Source organism: Drosophila bipectinata, chromosome 3L, assembly GCF_030179905.1.
Source record: "Drosophila bipectinata strain 14024-0381.07 chromosome 3L, DbipHiC1v2, whole genome shotgun sequence".
NCBI classification, from domain to species: domain Eukaryota; kingdom Metazoa; phylum Arthropoda; class Insecta; order Diptera; family Drosophilidae; genus Drosophila; species Drosophila bipectinata.
In genome coordinates, this window is record NC_091738.1 from 7,426,378 (window position 1) to 7,445,224 (window position 18,847).

General features: G+C 40.7%; 1 protein-coding gene across 3 annotated transcripts in view; it reads left to right on the plus strand.

Annotated features, from left to right (window-relative positions):
* LOC108119582 (capon-like protein) overlaps positions 1-18,847 on the plus strand; it is a 42,303-nt gene that overhangs the window by 3,305 nt on the left and 20,151 nt on the right. For 2 of the 3 annotated variants that reach the window (XM_043210082.2, XM_070279743.1), the window contains exon 2: positions 3,021-3,601. In XM_043210082.2, coding sequence (XP_043066017.1) covers positions 3,500-3,601 — 102 coding nt within the window. In that variant the 5' untranslated portion in view covers positions 3,021-3,499. Of the gene's footprint in view, positions 1-3,020; positions 3,602-18,847 lie in introns of those variants that run through there. The other variant, XM_043210066.2, reaches the window with a different exon arrangement.

Below are 18,847 nucleotides of genomic sequence, written 5' to 3' on the forward strand. Positions count from 1 at the left end.
CGCGGGCGCAAGAACAAAATGTAACTTCAAGAACATACACTTTACAAAAAAAAGTTCGAAAAAAGCCATGTTTTTAAATTTTTCTAAAAGTTTTAATAAGTTTTCTTAAGTAATATTGTAGCCGTTTTTTTGGAACAAAGCTCTAAAAGTAGTATTTTGTTATAAAAGTTGGTTCAAAAGGGCAATTTTAATAAATAATGAAGTAATATTAAATACTAGTATTTAATAATATTTGTTAGCAATATAAAATACCAGTATAAAGGGGCTCGTTGAATAAATCATCTTGTATTATTAAATACTAGTAGTTTGATAAATTGTTTAGTAACATAAAATACTAGTATAAAAGGCCACTTTGCAGAAATCTTTTAGTATTATTAAATACTAGAATATTAAGAAAATTGTGAGTAATATATATATATATTGTATAAAAGCCCTCTTTTAAGAAATAAACTATTAATGTCAAACAAAATTGGCTAGAAAAAAAATTAAAAATCTATGAAAAACACACAAAATAAAATATAACTTAAATTACCTAACTAAAGATACTAAATATCTAACCAAATATAAAAACAATTCCAACCCTAAACTCACATAAAAAATTAAAGTGATAAACCAAAAGTGGAAGGCAGCACGAGGCATTAAACAATGCAACACCGATTGCAGCCCACAAACCAGAAGATACCGAATGAAAGAAACCCAGAAGAAACGTGCGTAGCTTGGTGCTGGCGTAGACTCTCTGCAGCAATTCTTCTGCAGCAAAGAGTGGGGTAAGGTGGTGGCGGTGGCTTGAAGTGCCAGTCGGAGGTGGGTGTTAAGTGCTCTGTCTCTCGTTTTTTCCTGGCTGGTTGGGTTTTGTCTAGTACGACGCATGTGCAGCCTGCTTTGTGGAGGTACTTGAACCTTATTGTTCCTCTGAATGTCTACTAATGTGTGTGTGTGTGTTGAGTGTGTGCTGGTGTGTGGCCACAAAATGGCGTCGTAGCTAACATGATGAGATATATAGTTGAGGGCGAACCAAGGCACATTGAACTCTGGGCCAGGTTCCAAGGAAATTGTATGTGGAGCATGGAAAAGGGCTACCAGGAAATTGATATTTTTCTAAAGGAGAAGCTTGGAAACTTTGAAGGGAAATGGAGAATTATGTATATCAATGAAGAATATAATTAAACTAAAAGCTTTTAAAGTTTTAATAGTTTATATTGTTTTAAAAGCAAAATAAAAGCCAAAAAAATGTCAAAACAAAGCAGAGTCGTTGGGTCATCGGGTCAAGCTGCTGGCACCTCCCTAATCCCCGCCAGAATGCAGGCTGACCTTAAAACAAAGCTGATTTATGTCGCTCCCCGAAAAGTGTCAACTGCCGTCCAACCTCAACCCAGTGCCCTGCATTTTATGTCCCATTCCCATGTCCAATCTCAATCCCAATCCCAGTCCCAGTACCACTTCCATTCGATTCCACTTTGAGGTATCAGCTGTATCAGCTGCTGGCAATTTGAACTCAATCGACGCCCAAATTGATAACTTAATGCGAGACACAAAGACACAGGCCGAGAAAGAGAGGGCCAGTGTGGTAGTGAAAGAGAGGGAGGGGGCATCGGAATTGACTTAAAAAGTTGGCTCGAAAATATTTATTCACTGGAGACATGGCCAAGCAATTCGAGACTTTGGAAAAGGCCAAAAAGGAGGCAGATAAACAAACGAAGCAACAACTAAAGTCATCTTATATCTGTGTTGTTTTTGTTGCACTTGTTGGTTTTATTATTGTTGTTGTTGTTATTGTTGTAATTGTTGTAGTTGGCGCTGCGCTTTGGCTGCCTTGTCATTTACACGCGTAAACGTCCATGACCCTCTGGCCCGGCTTTTTCAACTCAAGCGGAGTCAGCCGACTTCTGTTTGGGGTCTTTTGGCGACAAGAGCGACAAAGACGGCACAAAGGGGCACAAAGACCGACCGAAAGAGACAACTGTGGGGGCCACAAAAGAGACAGAAATGCTAACCAGCTGTTGACGTTGAGTTTAAAGTTTTTGTTTGGGTTTTATCAACTCGTTCAAGCAGCTCATCGAAAGGGGAGTATGGGAAATAATAACCAGTCACAGTCTTTCATTTCCATAATCGAAGTTTAAATTTCGATTATAATGCAAAATCAGATCAATTTGGGTTATAAGAACTTTCCAGACTGGGGATCTGAGTTCTACTTAAATGGTTTTTGACTTTTTCTACTTAATATTTTTAATAATTTTTATGTTTTGTCGCAGTAGTTATTTGGGGTCAGAGGTTCAGGGTCTTTTAGGAGAAAGCATATTTAAGAAAATCTCTATAATTTTATTTATTGAATACATATAAAAATAGTATATTAATATACCTTCAAAAGCAAAAGACTAATGAATAAAAACTGCAATGAATGGAATGACAAACTTAAATTCTATAATGTCTCGTCATTCTTAGAAAGATGAGACTGAAAAATGATATAAGAAATAATACTTTTAGTCTCAACAAAGGAATTATCTTACTTACACACTTGTTAATTTTCAAATACCCTTTAGAAAATATTATTTTATTTCAATAATAAACCAACATACCTCAGGCCGAGCTCAATTAAAGTGCAGACACTTCCCCAAACAACGAATCGAATTACGAATTCAAAACCCGAACAGCGACACGTGTGTGTAGGAGTACTATAAAGCGTAGATAGGTGGGCAAAGGTGGGCCAGATTCGCAGACTCAATCGAAAAGCAATTCGAATTTCATCCGGCAGAGGTGTCATCGCACCACGAGCTTGTCTAGTCAGTGACTCAATCCAAGCTCGTGATTAGCATGCTGCTTTCCAGTGAACACTCGAGCTGACTCAAAAGCAAAATCAGTGGGGTTCGATGGTTAGTTAATGACTCACTTTAATAGATAGATCTACGGTGGGTCAGTCCTGAAGCGATTAGAGGGGACTTTTGATTACAGATATAGCTCTAGCTCTAGCCTTTCTACTTTTTCATCGAAAATGTTTATTTACCAGTTTTTGTTACTTGCAGATACACCGCAGCAGCGCCGCGCAAATTGGCAGATTTCATAATAAAACGTAAAGCAGAGAGGGAAAAGAATCAACTGACGCAATTCAATTTGCCAGCATCGGAATCGGCAACCGCAAGCTCATAAATTGAGATTAAGCAAGAGCTTAAGTTGGCCAAAAGGGAAGAGACCAGGCCAGGACAGGCGAAGCGAGAGGCAAATAGCAAATCAATCACAGAGCGCTCGTCGCCCCAAAGCAATTTGCATGAGCAGAATCCAGCAGCAACAGCAGCAGCACCACCACCAGTCGCAGATACAGATACAGATACAAAACCATCCTAGCCAAAACCAGCAGCAGCAGCAACAGCAACAGCCAAAGCGTCGGCCAAGTGGCGTTTTATGGCAATTGCGCCAACAGCTGCACAAGCGTAGCACAAGGAAGATGAAAACCATTTCATGATACTACAAGTGGTCCGAATCGGTGCTATTGAACTATCTAAGAATGCCCTCGACGCCGTACGACCTGGTCCAGGATGACCAGGATCTGCGGGTGCCGCTCCACGCCGAGCAGGCCTTCTTCCACGGCATTACCTTTCAGGCCAAGGTGAGTTCTTTTCTGCTTTGTTAACTGAAAATCTAATTAAATTTAAGGGTTTATCTCTTCTGGACATCCCGCATTGGTTGTGTCTTTTAATTACGTTTTTATGTTTCAATAAATTCGAAATAAAACATTTCGTTTGATTTAGCTGCGGGGCTATCATTATAGGAAAGTCGTAAATTCTAGAAAATTTTTATTTGGAAATGAATTTGGTTCTTGAGATGATTTAATCATTTTAGATTTTTCTTAAAGATTTTAAAATTAAATATCTGGTAGACGACACCTCATTCTGGAATTTTTATTCAAATTTCAAAGGGAACTTTAAGATAATTCTTCCCTCTTTATATCTTTTTGTGTGTCTGGAATATTCTTTTATTTAATTGTATACATTCCTCTTTAAATACATGAAATATCTTTTTGTAAACCGGAATCTTTAAAGGATTAGTCATGAAATTCCAAAAAACATTTCATGTTTTAATACTTAGTTTTAATACTTAGACAAAAACTCATCTGACATTCGTAAAATACACCATTTTTCTATATATTTGCTTGCTGGTTGAGCGAATAAACTGTTCTAAACTTTTTATAAATGCAATTAAATGTATTTGCCATATTTTATGGTGGATAACCGGTGTTGCAGCTGCAATGTGGTTGCTAGTTTTAATTTTTGTTTTTTCATTTTTGTTGACGGAAGCATCGAATAAAGAGAGTTTTCAACTTTAACTGGCGGCAAGCAGAGTTAGTCAACTGTCACAATTACTGTCGTGTGTGGTTGTTGCTATTATTTCGATTGTTTTTTGTTTTGTTTATTGTTATAAAACACACATACCCTCACAGTTGGTAAACTTGTAAACAAAATTTCCATTTCAATGTGATTGTCTGTCTGTGAATCGTGTTCAATTATTCGGCATCGCATTTCGAGCATTTGTTTAGTTTTGTGTGCGTTTTTATTCAAGTTTATTTTTCACAAATTTTTTTCTTTGTGTGTATTTCTGCCACTGTGTTTGCTTTCAGTGTTTTGGTTTCTGCTCTGTTCTGTTTATTATTTTTGTTCAATGTGTGGAAATTGTTTGCGTGCCATGCTCAGCCCTCTCGTTGTTGTTGTTTTTGTTGTTGTTCTTTTGATTCTGATTTTGATTCGATCAGTTACATGCGGTTGACCAAAATTTCAATTAATTTTGCCTGCAAGATTGATGAGCCCGGTCAGCCTCATGGGCCATGAAAAAGGGTTTTTCGGGCTTACCGAGGCAAATTCAACTCGTGCGGCAAGTTCATGACTGCTGCCACTGTTGCCTCTGCCTGGGCATTGACTTTGCCACAATCGACTCCTACATGTTCAACTTTGTATGCAAATCATTTGAACATTAGTCGCATCATTCTCACGTATCCAACCAGCAACATTGTTTCGGTCTCGGTCTCGGTCTTGGTTGTTGGGACTCTTAGCATTTTGCATAATTTAGCCATGCGGCAAGACAAGCCGAGGCATTGCACTTGGAGCTCTTGCTTGGAATTAAAGTTTCTTTCTGTCATTGCAGCCGGAATGGCAATTAAATTCACTCAATTTTCTTCTAAGCTGAACTGCCAAGGGAGCATGAGGCACCAGCGGCAGTTGAAGTTTGTCCATTGACATTTGTTGTAGGTTGTAGGGGCACTTAAAGAAACTTTTTTAAAAGATTTTAGAAAAGTTTTTTAAACTGTCTTAAATTCGGGTTTGTAAAGCAAAGGTTTAGAGATCAGTTAAAATTTATTCTATAAATTTTTTTTATAAGGTAAAAAGAAGGTTTATTTTTTTAAACCAAAAAATGAATAGGTTTTTTGATTTTAAAAGAATGTCTTCGAGGCAATAGACCCATAGACTCTTTATTTATTTATTTAACAAAATTAAATCTAGTATATAATACTAAATCTAATGGGTTTCTTAAAAGAGTACTAGCTGCTATGGCCTTCGACTGCTCTTTATTAAACCACAATTCACCAGTGCTAGATTATTTTTTTCAAATTTCTTTTTTTAAATTTAATATTTTATTGAAAAATTCTTAAAAAAACCCCCATTTCCCATTCTTCCCAGTGCATAATAGTTTTCCTTGGAGACTTTTCATGCACGTGCTGTGTATTTCGTCCCCCTGTTGTTCGTAACTCCCCCTCCGAAACATTGACTTTAGTGTTATTTGCATTTTTTTCCATAAACAAAAAAATACAAAAATTAAAAAAAAAATGTGCACTTTGTTATGCTTTTGCAGTTTTCGCTTTGTTTGTGCTTTTGCTTCAGCTGCAGCTTCGTCGTTTGTTTGTTTATTTGTTTGTTTTGGCTTTTGGCCGTTTGGCTTTGGCCAGGGGGATGGGGGATGTACGCTTTTGGCCCAAACGGTGAGTACCGTTACCGATCCACCATATATACATATATACGCTTGGCTGGCTAACCCAAATAAGATGAACAGCCCGCGCCCATCCCGCTGCAGTTTGTATTTGTCGCTTGTTTGTTTTTTTTTTGCTGTGTCAGCATCGAGGTTCCAACTGATTCATCTGACAGAGTGTCCCGGAGTGGTATTATATGGGAGTTATGAATCACCTTTGGTAACAAGTCTTGTGTCCTGTAACAGCCGAAAATAAGCTGTTCCCGTTGCCATGGCTTTCCACGTCTAAATCGGCTGCTTAAATTAATTGAATTTCACGCTTTGATTTCATGGATTGGCTGAAATGCTTAAAGCCAAGCCGCATAAATCTTTCAAAAGGTGTATAAATTATTTGCTCAACGCAGAACGCACAGCACCGCCTGGCGCCGAAAATATTTTCTTCGCACTTTTATTTTTGCCGGGATTTTGTGTGTTTTTGCAATTTTTGTATATATTTACGTTTCTCACTTTTTTTTTTTTCTTCTTGTCTTGTTAGCCGCTTGGCAACACTGCGTATACTTAACTTCAGCCGTGATTTTTTCATTTATTTTGCTATTCAGGATACAGCTCTATCAAATATTTATGCGATTGCATCCGATTCAAGTCGATTTATTTGGGCTTAACAACTTCCGACTTGCGTATTGGGAATTTATGGGCCTTCGGTTCATCAATTATTTTGAGTTCGAATGGAATACCTCTGATGGTTTTGCATCTACCGGGCTAAAGTTGATTACATGTTTGGGATTTGAGGCTCTTTTCTTATTTATTGCAGCCGATTGACATTTCCTCTTTTTTTCATTCGAAGAAATAAAACCGATTTCCGTTCTATATAGAGAACAGTATGTTAATTGCCATTTCGCTCAGCACCCCCGTCGATCTCTCAGAAATAAATTATGAAAAGTATATAGTATTCATCGTGATGTTTTTTTTTTTATTTATTTCGGGACCGAAAACATTTTCTACGCTCGAGGTTAATTATTATTTACAAAATAATATTAATTAAGGCGAAGGTGAAACGCATGTGTTCCAATTTTCGAATTTCCGAATGAAAAGAAAAATAAAGACTGAAGCAAAAGGCAAAAACCGACCATAAAAATATTAAAAAACAAATAAAATGAAGACGGCCACATGCCTGTGGTCCACGTGCTGGTCGTGTATGTGTGTAGGTGTAGGTGTGAGTATGCCTTGGATTTTCAGACTCAGACTGTGTTGTGTTTACGAATTTTCCATTTTCCATGTGTACGCAAAATTATGAATGCTGTTCATGCGGCGTATACGCAATATACTATATGCTTTGGCCCTCAGAACTCTCGGGTCTTCGTGTTCCTGATGTTCCTTTTTTGCTTTCTGTTTATCTACGAGGGCAGACCTCGTTTTGTTTTTAGAAGAAACGTTAAGGGGACAACTCTGGGGTTCGCCTCGTCATATATCAATTTCAATTATCTGGCATTTCCGTTTGTGGCTGAAGGAGCATTTCAAAAGCATTTTGTTTCTATATATACTACTATATATATAAATTATTGGCAACGACACAATGCCTGCGGCAAAAAAGGACAATGATATGGGGTAGCCCAAAAAGGATTATGCTGCCTGCAATTTAACTTGGGCTGTGGTCCTGGTCCTTGTCCTGAATCTGGTCCTGGTCCTCGTCCTGGTCCTGGCTTTTATCAGCCGCAACTGACACCAGCAGGCCCACAACCGGCAGACAGAAGAAGGCGTGAAAAATGAGTCATAAAATGCAAATAAAACTCAAGAGTCCTGAAGTATTTTTGGGCTTTTATGTGCTCTCTTAAAGATTTCCTTTTTCATTTCCTTCAAGGGGCACATTTGTTTTGTTTTGTGTGTTTGGTTAACCTTTTCGTTAAAGTTCAATCTGCTCGTTAATATTTTGATAAACATTCGCTAGAATTTAGATGCTCCCGTGTTATTTTTTCCGGGATTCATAGGGTGTACGTGGTATAATTAACACCCCTCACCGCTGGGTGGATTTTATGGCCAACACTTGGCTCTTTTCGCAGCATCTCCGGGCCACGGTTCTGATTAAAACGAAAAATGCATTCCGGCAACCACAACATTGGCATAATGCAAACAAACAAGCCATCACCGATATATCGAAGTTTATGCATATACTGCTATAAATTTTTAATGTTATTGCTCCAGCACTACCGCCCCTCAATTCTGTGGCTTCACTCCCAAATCCAATAATAAAAATTTCAATATTCTTACTTACTTAAAAGCGTAATAAAAATCATAAAGCCAATGGGGAAAATGTAATTTTCCTCCTTTTTTGCCTCCAATGTGTTTGAGCTCGGCTCTGGGGTTATTCATTTTTTTCCCTTTCATATTCATTGCAAATTATCGGCTAAATGCTTTTATGGCTTGATTCCGGTTTACTCCCCCTTATCCTACAGGATAATGGAGTATATATGTGCCTGGAAAACGAACGGAAATGGTAGCCATTCGTGGGGCGATCCATTTGAATTCGTCGGAGGTAACTCTCTTTGTGTCTCTGCCTTGTCTGATTCCAAATGCGATTCCTCTTTTTCGATTCGGTTTGATTATTACAGATTCATTCCGCTCATTTCGGGTTGATTGCTGACTAGCTTGGCTAATCGATTTTTTTTCTCTGGCACTTTTTCTCTACCTTGTTCTTGGCTAGGTTATTACACTTTTGGCAGGGTCTCTGGTGAGCTATTTAGTTCGGTTCTCACTTGAGTAAGATACGAAGTAGGTAGACTCAGTTAAGACAAGTTACTAATATTTAATTCATATTTTTTGTTATCTATTTATTATAATAATTTTCTTAGAAAAAGAACCCTAGTATTATTTTTTTCTGGTGTAGATAAACCTCTGCCCAGAACAACCTTCTTGGCCATAATTCTCGGCTGTATTCGCGTTTAATGTGTGTCAAGTGCCACATTAATGCTGGTCGTCAAGGATTAAGTGGCCATTACTCGGACAGGGCTTACGGACTTTGGCCTGGCTTATCTAGTAGCCGGCCGAGTGTCGCTGGCCAGCTCATTGATGATTCATTCAATGGCTAGCTGATCATTGGACCATGAACATGCCGCACATGCTCTACTCTATTTCGCCCATTTATTAGCCATTACACAATTTGTTGCTGCTGCAAATTGGCCAACATTTCGCAATTACACCTGGCCCAGCTGCAGCAAACGAGTTGCAATAAGCACCAAAATGAGTCAGGCGAATAATTTAGGAAATGCTTTCTCACCCACACAGTACACCTTTCTGGCCATTCTGTGCTCCTCGATCCTGGTTCGTGGCCAAAATAGGTAGCACACGCAAATGTGCCAAGTTTGGTGCGGTTATTGTTCCTGGTAATGTGTGTGTGGGTGTGTGTGGGGTGTCTAGTGAAGCGTTCGATGGCGGAACTTGCAACCGACAGCTGCCGTAGCACGCTGCTGCTGCATAACCCACTTAGCCACCCTTTTTCCCAAGCTGGTGCTGGTGCTCTGGTGGGCTTGGCCAGCTGAAACAAAGCAAATTAACCAAAACAATCGCTTGAAAATTTCTGCAGCGATCTCTGATCATTTTCTGCCAATTTTCTGCCATTCCCAAATAACACAAAAAAAAAAGGGTTCGTTAACTGCCGCCGCTCACGTTTCATTCATCCAACTATCTTGGATAGAAAAACTAAAAAACCGAGCCACAAAAAAATGGATAGAAAATTATCTGTGCCGCAGCATCAAAGCGCCGGGAGCTCTTCACAGTCTAATCAGTGACAGGCAGCGAGTTGCTGCAGACATTGGAGAACTCGCTTGCAATTGAATTCATTTCGCTATGCAATCGTTCACAGTTTTCCCTGGGCTTTGAATTTTCTTCCTTATCTCAGCGACTGTCGACAACCGATGCAGCAAACTGCTGCCACTGCCACTGCCACAGCTACTGCCACTGCTGCTGCTGCTGCGGCTGCTACTGCTTTGGCTGTCGTTTTGCTGTCAAGTGCAATTATGTGCCACCATTCACAGCGACCTTTGACATTGCCGCCAGAGAATAGACACACAAAGAGATTCGCACACACACACACACAGACCAAGGGGCCGGCGTGGTGAGGGTCTAGAGATTTTCAGGATTTCAGATTCAAAAAGAGAACGTCGAAAGGGTCTAGTTGAAAGGTTTTTTGTGGCAAGCCCGACAACTGTCAGCTTCAACTTTTTTGGCCAATAATTAGCTGGCCCAAAACGCATATTTATGGGATGTTAAAAGCCCTGACCCAAAACTATACTCTATCGGACTAGAATAGTATTTTTAATAAGTTTTTTATACTTCCTGGAACTAATTTGTATACTTTTCTAGTTTAAAAACATTTTTAGTATCTTTTTATATATATGTTTTCAAAAACATATCTATAATTTTATATACTCTTTTATCTTTTCTGTGAAATTCATTCTATACCCTAAAACAATATCACAACAGAGCTAGCCAACTGCGTGGGCGTGACCTTAACCTTCGGTGTGGACATCTCACAAAAGATAAATAAGGAAAATGAAGCGGCTGGGGAAGGCATCGGTGGTGGGATCACATTAATGAAAATGCCAGCCATAGCTTGTTGCTGTCAATTATTTAGGCATTAATTAAACACTTTGACGGACAGCCTAGCTACTTGGTTAGGTTGGTGGATCGATTTTCGGTTGACATTCTTCGAGGAAGTTGAAAAGCAGGAAGTTGGAGGCAAGAGCTGGGAGCATGGTGCTTACCTGGAAATGCCCTCTTATGGTCCACCGTCTGGCTGTCTTTTCAATTAAATTTATTCTGGGCAGCCCCATTGAGTGCTCGACTCTACGTGAGTCTCGGCCAAATGGCAACTAATTTGCATTTTCAGCGTTTTTGGGGCCGCATGTGAAGTTAAAAGTTATTGGGCCATAAATAACGCTCTGCCAAATTCTAAACAAACATTTCTTCGACACTGTGTCGACGTCGGATACTGTGAAAGTTTTCCACTTTTCCACTTGATCCACCCTCCTTCCCCGACTGGGTGGGAAATTAGCATAAAAGTTTCCGGAAGACGAAGAGAGGGACATGGAGTGGGTGGGTATACAACATTTTGGCATTTTTGAGCACTCGCCGCCTGCCAATCGTAAAATGTAAGGAATTGCACACACACGGCGCTTTGTTGCGATACCATAAATGGACCAATTTTCATTTTGAGTTCCGACCATTGTGTTTCCGACCGAAAACCAAAAAAAAAAAACAAAAACCATCAGTATTCTCAGCACAATTGAGTGTTTTAGGTAAAGGGGAGGGGGGTGGGGAGGGTGTGGCGCCAAATTGGTTAATTGAAAGCCAAGCCAAATTAATAATTGGCCACGATTGGCGCCTAATTGTTGCAAATAGGAAAAAGGCGTGCGACCCATGCGGCGTATACGCAATGTTTGTATATTCTTTGCCGGCACTTTTGTGCTCTTTTGACCTTTTTGGCTGTTGAGCCAACAAGCCAGCGAAGCGAGCGCGTGCTGAAAGCTTTTTCAATTAGCCACCAATTCATTTGCATACTCATCGAAAAATATTTAAGGCAAAAATACTTGAAGAGATTTCTTTTTGGGGCTTTTTTTTCTTAAAGTTTTTCTTTGGCTTATAAATAGGCGATGGGAACTAGAGCGGTAACTGAGGGTTTATAGGGCGTGAATTGAGGCTATGTATCCTTCGTCCTGGCTGCGCTCAATTTAATACTCGGACTCTGAGCTTTTCTTTGAATTTTAATTAAAATGGATTTTGTCAGCTGTCGCTTAAAGTTCGCTAAGCAACTTTTTCAAGACAGTAAGAAGCCTCATAATTGGCTGGTAAGGAGCTGGCTAGCTGGCTGAAGGACACTCGAGTGAGAGGATTATGCAAACACGAAACACAACAGGGCTAAAAGGACCTCACCCTTTACCGAACAAACACCGAGTCTCTCAGTTACTTGTCTGGGGTAAATTAAAATTGTGACTTTGGCACTTGTTGGCATACGAAAACATTCTCTCATTTTTAATGAGCTAACCGAGGGTCCTGGCCGTGGAGGATATCTAGCCGTTGGGATCTTGGCCGGCTCCTTTACCCTTGGCCACTCGAGTGCGTTTGTCACAAGGCTCCTGCCTTTTGTTATTAGTTTGTCAAGCTGTCGCTTTGGTCTATTGTTTAGTGGGGGCTGTGCACTCTCCTGGCCCGATTATCTCTGCTTTATTTGTTCGTCCTTTTTGTTTCGTCCCTTGCTGTCTCTTTCTAAATAATGTATCCCCTTTTCGTCGCCCCTGGGGGGAGGCAACATCTTGTCCTGGCATTTGCCGAAAAATAAAAGAACAGCTGTTCCGCATCTATTTCAGCTTATTGTGTGTGTGGGCCTTTTAATTATTCAAATTTATTTGTCGGCAAAATTGTGGGTGTATGTGCTTTCAGACCTTGACATATTAATAGGAGACACTCATCGGGGGGCAGGTCGAGACGCGGCAGCTGCCGTCTTTAATGAAACCGCAGCGAAAGTTTTTAATGAGTTTCGATTCATTGCTGAAAACACATACTATACACACAGCAGCACAGCGGCAGTCAGAAGAGAGCCTTCAATCAGTCGCCTCTTCCTTGGTTTATTAATTAAGTTTGCCTAACCCACCCACCCACAAGTCCTTGGGCCAGGACTTTTCTTTTCCCTGTGATCTTTGTCAAAGACAAATAGGGAACAATCGAGCAGCAATCCTTCCCTGATGTCTTGAAGGTGGACCCACCTTTTTGGCCCAGAACTTTGGCAAACTTTGCACGTGGCTTTAATTGCTTTCTGCTATCTGTTAACTGTTATCCTGTTGGCCTGCGGCGAGGGTTTCCCTTTGATTAAAATTACTTTTGATTAGTTAAACGAGTGTGCGGTGTGCGGTGGCGCCGGGAAAAGTCAATAGTGGCCCAAGGAAACAGAAAATGTGTCGATAATTCAACTGCAGCCTATAAAAATGCCAGTCACACACTCGACTCTAAAGGATTTTCCTTCTGCAATCTTCTTTCGTTGGAGATTCGTACCTCTGCTTTGCTTTGGAAAATGTCCAAAGTCCAAAGTCCTTAGAAAAGGACTCCTTGAAAACGTGTCAAGTGCAATGCAGTGCGGCGGCAGCCACTCGAAAAGGAGGCAAAAGGCCAAAGACCAGCAGAACATTTGTCTGCCACATGCTTGACAACCGGCGGAAGTAGTTGCCACATATTGCTGCCCCAGCTCCGAGGCAATAAATTTGTGTGTCTCTACTTTAATGGTGAGACGGATATTTAAGAAATTCCCTTCAAATTATAACGACAGGCACATATCGAAGGGGCGTGGATACTGTGTCGGCAGTCATGGCCCATAAATAAGAAAACTGTGCTAACAGCTAAATCATATTCATTTTGGCACCAAAAGCCAGGCCACACCAGAAATACATCTGAATTCCGTTGATAAAAATAAATAGCTGACAGCGGACAAAAATCCATGGACAATAATGTTTGAAAGGCCATGAAAATGTTTTAAAAAAGATTATGTATTCCGGGTGGGCCGACTCATCAAAAGGAAAGCATTAGGAACGGCATAATATCGAAATGATATAGGAAGGAAAACTCAAATCATTCTTCAGAAGCGTAGAAAGGCATTTCATTTCATTCCATTTCTGTCCATTCACGTTCCATTTATCTTCAATGAATTCAATTTACAAACTGCTCTGACAACCATTATCTAATTAAGAGCTCCATCTTGGGGATCTGTGTCCATTTCATTGGCCTTCCTTTTGGGCCTCTTCTATTTTCTTCTCAGCAATTAAGATAAATGTCAGTTTGGCGCAAAATGTTAAGCAACATTTTAATCAATTTTGTCAATTAAAAGAATCGAAAAAGCCTGCGTCTGGCAGGGAGATTGTTTACCCTTCGTTTGAGGCAAGAATTTAATTAAAAAATTCTTTTCAAGAGGTAGAAGCTTTTAAGAAATGTTTGATGCACCAGTCAGTGATGAAAATCTATTGAAAAATTCAATGCATTTTGGGTGAATCACGGCATTCCGTCTTGGTATGTCGTATAAATTATTAATGAGCCTCTGGGCAGCAAAACAATTATTCGACAGCTAATAACAATGCCAGCTATTCCCAGCAATCGGAAACGCATTCGAAAAACAAATAAATATAAATAGAAAATCATTCCCGACACCTTGACATTGACTTTTCTCACGGACTCTGGCGGGCAATTGTTGTTATGTCCTTTTGGGGGCAATCCAGTTGCGTGAGTTGCCGCAAAAACTGGCCCCCTCTATAACAATTCCAAATACCGAATACTGAATCCCAAATCCAAATTGCTTTAAACTTTTTGCCTTTCAGTCGCGAAAGTCGGGCGAAGCTAGCTTTTTTTGTTTGGTGCAGTTGCTCACAAATTGCTATATAATGTGCGTGTCCTCGTTTCGTTTTCATTTTTTTGTGCCGACTGGCGACTGCCATTTAGTTGGCGATTTTCACCGGGAAAGTATCATTAACAGATCGCTACAGGGAGGCAGATATTGGGGCTAAACATTTTCTTTTTGGGTTTCCCGCTTCGCGTTTCCCTGCGGGCCTGCCTGCCGTCACCTTTTCGGACAGGCACCACACCCTTCATTTATTTCTTGGCTCGGCTTCATAACTCCCATGTTGCGTGTCATTAGGCATTGTTGTCCCCAAAAAAAAAACGAATATTATTCATTTCATATCATTGCCTATTTTTTATGGGGGACTCGAAACATTTCCGTTGGGGTTGCACGTTGGGAATATTGATTTTTGTCTACACTCTTCTATTAGTTAGATTGAAATTTTAAGTCCCCGACAGGCCCAACTCAAGCGGAAAATTTCTAAATGGCTCCATAAAAAAGGTATAGGAGTAACTATAGCTGCCGGCCAAACTTTCCCGCAGCAAAAATGATTTTCTTCACACCATTGGGCTTGAAATTTCGAACAATATACTCACTCGGCAGCTGTCAAAATTGAGGAGAAAAAACGTTGCACATTCGTCTTGCAACTTCTGTCTGGCTGGCAGTGTGTCTGCGCAGGCCATTTGTCATAGATTTTGGGTTTGCGAGTGGCGACAGACTTTCCTTCAACGTGAAATTAATTGCAAGGAAGGAGGAAGCAGAATTGCATTCCATTCCATTGAAATTGCCCAGCCATCTGAGCTGTTGGCATTCGCATATCGCTCATACGCACTGTCAGCCCACTTTACATATTCAGGTAGCAGGAGCAGTGAGTAGGGAGCAGGGAGCAGGCATTCGCATTACGCTAACAAGCACGTATCCTGGAATGCCTTACATATGTGCCAGGATGCAATCTCCATCGAGGATGCCAAGGGGATCTCGCCTGCATTGTCTGGCCCGCATAAATTGACTTTAACATGCATTTATGCGCTTCGCCTGGCTCGCTTGTGTCTGGCCCGGCCCGGCTCGGCTTGGCTCTTACTATGCTGCACATTTTTGTTGGCCCAGTTAGCCTTTGTAATTATATTTGCTCTGCTAATGGGATAGGCGAACGGCTTCTGAGCTGCAGCTGCTATTGTTCCAGTTAGGCAATTGACGCTTTCGAGAGAACAATAACGAAACTGGATCAGAATTGGTTCTATCTATGTTTGCCGTCATTTTGGCACAGTTGCTGAAATTAGTGTTGCACTTGTTATTTAGGATTACACAGAGAAAAACCAAGAGTGGCTGGTTGTGTGAGTCTAATCTCCTTCGTTTGGATTTTTCTCACTGTCTCAAGAATCTGGGATTGAATATAATTGCAGCTTGGATCGTTTAGTCATCTGATATACCATAAAATTACTTCATAAGAGATGCCTCTCTCACGCGGCGGATGCAGTCATTTGGGCTGATCTAGCGACTTAAACACTGGGGGGATTGGGGGCAAGTGACGACTGTGGATTTCACTCGTTTGCAGGCGACATAAAGTGAAATGCTCAACGAAAACGGAGGTGGAGCTGCAGATTCAGATGGCGATGGAAAAACAGAAAGCGACCATGGGACACACCATCCTCATCAAATCAAAGCTCAGCTGCATGGATATATATGGCATGGCCATGACCAGCAGGAGGGAGGCAGCTGGACAAAAGATGCTCTGGCAGGTAGAAAAAGTCAAGATGCACGCACATTGCACACGATGATGGCCATGTTCTCCACTGGGCTTGAGCCAACATTTGGCGCTGGCTTTGATGGTTTTTGCCAGGGACTTCTCCCCTGTCTAGCAATTTCTGTCCTCTGTCTGTTTGTCTGTTTGGTTGCCTGGCTCTCTATCTGCCTGTTTGCTGTTCTTGGCCATCAATGGCAATTGACCAGGCCTTACCTTGCCGGTCGGCTGAATGTCTTGCCCATCTTTTTGCCGCTTATGCCACTTTGGCTACTTTTTCATTAAGCAGTCGCGGCGGCCAACACTCTCGACGTGTCTGAGCCTCTGGCCTTCTTCCTGCTTGGAAATTTATTGCATGGCCAGTCTCGCCTTATATGTGCAATGGATATTTGCAATTTAAACACTTTAAGGCTGAGATGAGGTTTAAGGGATCTTAGGAAACTATGAAGCAATCATCCTTCCCACTTTAAATATTGTTACCAGCAAAGGTTTACCCCCAAACCGATAATGTAGTAACTAATTTGCCCCAAGTATGTAGAATTAATGCTCAGTTTGGGGCGAGCTAACCGCTAACCTAATTAGACAGAGTTCATTCACCCATAAAAGCGAACTGCTTATGCCCTCCCCTCATAATGGGAGCTTGGCAACCCAGCAGGTGGCAAAACAAAAACCACCAGCTCCCAAAGCCACCCCGGAAAAACCACAGCCTTTAAAGGGAGATCCAACCCAGGCCCTAACCCTCCTCCCAGTTTTTCTCGTAATATAGTCGTTCAATAAAATGTGTGACCAACAAAAGTAAAGCCATGGAAATCGAGGAATTGGGATAATTCGAGGCGCCAAGTGCTTGAGTCCATTTAGCACTTGTTTGTGAAATTTACACCCGCCAATAATGGTGGCAAGGGAATCACAAATAATAATCATAATAATACTCGGAACACGCTTAAATTGCTGTATAAAAATTAGCGGTCAACATACAAAAGAGTGAAGAGGAGAGGAGAGGAGGCACCACACATAACGTTGATTGAATTATTAAAGCCGCTAATTAAACGCTTCCGCTCGTTTAGTTTCGGTGACGCATTACTCATCCGCCCCGTGTTCCGCCACACTCTTCGTGTACCGTTTTGGGGGCGAGTGCGTGTTGTGTTTGTGGCACGCAATTTATTTATTTTAATTTCTGCCTAAGCTTTTTGCTATTTTTTATTCATTTAGCGTAGATGTGTTAAAAATTGTTAGGCTACGCGAGGTACACAAACCTGTGTTTTAAATAAAGATTATCCATTAAAAGTTACTTGAATAATCTGTGTTTTATCATTAATTTTACATTTTATATTTTAATTTAAAAATCAGTAATTACAGGTGTTGCTTGTGTTGTCGTGGCTGATATCTAAATAATCGTCTTGAGCTAAATTAGACACCACTTGTTACCAAAAAAAATGAAAGACGTCAGTGGCCAGGCAGGGGGGCATCTCAAGAAGAGGCTTTTATTGTTTTGCCCGATTTTGGCTTCTGCTTGGGCATTCTTTCATTACTTTGGTCCATTGTTTGCTTAAGTACTTCCAATTGATTTTCTGCTTTGTTATTATTGTTCCACTTGTATACGCTTTGTCGCCCTCTGTACTCGCACCGGCAATTGTTTATGGCCAGTTCGGAGGGTGGTTGGTTTTGGTAACACGGGGCGGTTGGCTCTCAGATCTTGTTGTTGTTTTTGTTGGCGTAATGGCCAAAACGGTAACTTGTTTATTGATTTTACCTCTGACTCGGAAACTTTAGCGCCACTGTGGTTCCGGCCGTTTCCTTTTTCGGGAAATGGAAGTGGGAGCTGAAAGTTAAAGTAGAGTTATGGCGGAAAGTTTTGGGAGGTAAATTCTCTCAGATGGCTGCACTTGGAGAAAGATTTTCTATATAGAGATGCATAAGCATGCTTTTCCAATCTAAGCTCATTTGATTAACAATTACATCGGAAGAACAAGGCAAGTTCGTTGTTTGCCTTCGAATTCCCCTATGCTCGGACAAAACATTTCACTTAGCCCCAACACCCACATCAGAAATGCTAGATACAGATACATATATCTGGGGCAAGACTAGGGGGAGGAGAGCCCGACATGGTTGCCTCATCATAATATAAATACCCGTCTCATGATGCATTTCTCTGACAGTGTGTGTGTGTGTGTAGAGTGGTGTGGCAGCTGCATTTGCATAATGCATTTCGTTTCGACTCGCTTTGTTTGAGAAAGAATCCAAATATCTGTGGGATACAGATACAGAGCATATGGGTCACCGCTGGACAGCAGCCAAAAGAAACTTTTACTTTTCTATTTAGCCATGTATGCCGTGCCATGGCCAATAAAACTTGACACTCCACAATTGAGTGGAGAAGTTAATGAAGTGAGGCGAAAGTCGTAACAAAGAACCAACAAAGAATGCAACTGTCTCCCCTAGCCCCCATTTTTTTTATCTTTCCCTTTTTTTTAGATAATTGTTTATGAAGAGGGCAAAGGTTTTGCTTTCCACATATCTTTTACTTTCTGGGCTTTTCCGTTTAGCTTGTTGTAGTTTTATGGCTTTAAGTGTGAAATGCATAAAATGTTGAACCGGAAAGAGGTTATTAGGAGGTATTACTTATACTTTCAATAAACTATATCTTTAAAGTTAAACTATGAAGCTTATGCAAATTCAGTGACATTTAACAGGAAATAGCTTAGGTTTGGGATAAATTGCTTTTAGGAAAGAACCCCTCTAAAAACTTCTTTAAAATGCTAGCTTAATTTACACCTTAACTCCTCCGG